The sequence below is a fragment of the Microtus ochrogaster genome, unplaced genomic scaffold, assembly GCF_000317375.1.
Source record: "Microtus ochrogaster isolate Prairie Vole_2 unplaced genomic scaffold, MicOch1.0 UNK8, whole genome shotgun sequence".
In the NCBI taxonomy this organism is placed as follows: Eukaryota; Metazoa; Chordata; class Mammalia; order Rodentia; family Cricetidae; genus Microtus; species Microtus ochrogaster.
Genome location: NW_004949106.1, coordinates 76,493 through 77,644, shown reverse-complemented (window position 1 = coordinate 77,644; position 1,152 = coordinate 76,493). Strand labels below are relative to the sequence as shown.

The 1,152-nt window shown below is 40.3% G+C and overlaps 1 protein-coding gene across 3 annotated transcripts in view; it reads right to left on the bottom strand.

The window, feature by feature from the left end:
• Positions 1-1,152, bottom strand: part of Wdr12 (WD repeat domain 12) — a 23,705-nt gene that overhangs the window by 11,669 nt on the left and 10,884 nt on the right. For all 3 annotated transcript variants that reach the window (XM_026788864.1, XM_005366322.3, XM_013353489.2), the window contains one exon: positions 372-526. In XM_026788864.1, the coding sequence (XP_026644665.1) occupies positions 372-526 (155 nt within the window). The remainder of the gene's footprint in view (positions 1-371; positions 527-1,152) is intronic.

Here is a 1,152-nt window from a genome sequence, read left to right as displayed (position 1 = left end):
TCTCTCTCTGTAACCCTGGTTGTCCTGAACTCACCCTGTAGACCAGGTTGGCCTCAAACTCTGAGATCTGCCTGCCTCTGCCTCCCGAGTGCTGGGATTAAAGGTGTGCACCAACACCGAAGGGCTTATTCCGATTTTTAAAATGTAACTTATAGAATATAATAAAGACAGATATCTAGAAGAAGTAAATCTAATAAATATATCTATCTTATTGTATTTACTTTAGATCTAAAGTCTCACTATCTTTTAGGCTCTGATTGTTATGGAAGTTAGAAAATCATTAGGACTATATATGTATGTATATATAAAATGTTTACTCAGCTGCTTACATTCTAACTCAACACAATAGTGGCAACACACTGGCTACTCACTTTAGTTCCTGAGCTGTTGACCGCTATGGAGTCCACACTCCCAGCATGACCTCTGCAGCAGTGCAGGGCTTTCACTTTGTTCTTCTCCACATTCCATTCCCACAAGAGAACAGTCTGATCCATTGAGGCACTCAGGAGCAAGCAGGACAAACTGTCTGAAGAAAAAACAAAAAACAAGTTAGCACAAAATCTTAACTGCATCTTATTTTGTAATCACTCAGCATCTTTATGACTGTTTTAATAATAATCAGATGGACTGCTTTTGAAAGAGAGTTATCATAGTAAAGAGGAAAATGCACCTGCAATCCCAGCCCTCAGGAGGCCGAGGCAGAAGGGTGGCAGTTCCAGGCCAGCCTGGTCTGTACAGTGAGATCCTGTGACCATACCACCCCCTGCTGTCGCCAAAAAGAAAAGATTCTTTAAAAGTAGGAAAAATGTGTTCAATATACTTAATAACTAGAACATGTACAGATAATTTTAGTAATGATTTACTTCTGTAAATTCCTGGATTTGAAGCTAGTAACATGCCTCAACAGCAGTGTGCTTGCCCAGCACACACAAAATCCTGGGTTCAGATTCCAGGACCAGGCAGAAACAAATAGCAATCTATGGATTTAAAAATTATTAATTCTTGCTGGATGGCGGTGATGCACGCCTTTAATCCCAGCCCTTAGAAGTAGGGGCAGGTGGATCTCTGTGAATTTGAGGCCATTCTGGACAGCCAGAGCTACACAAAAAACTAAAACCATAGAAACACACACATAAGTGCTTTTTTTTTTTT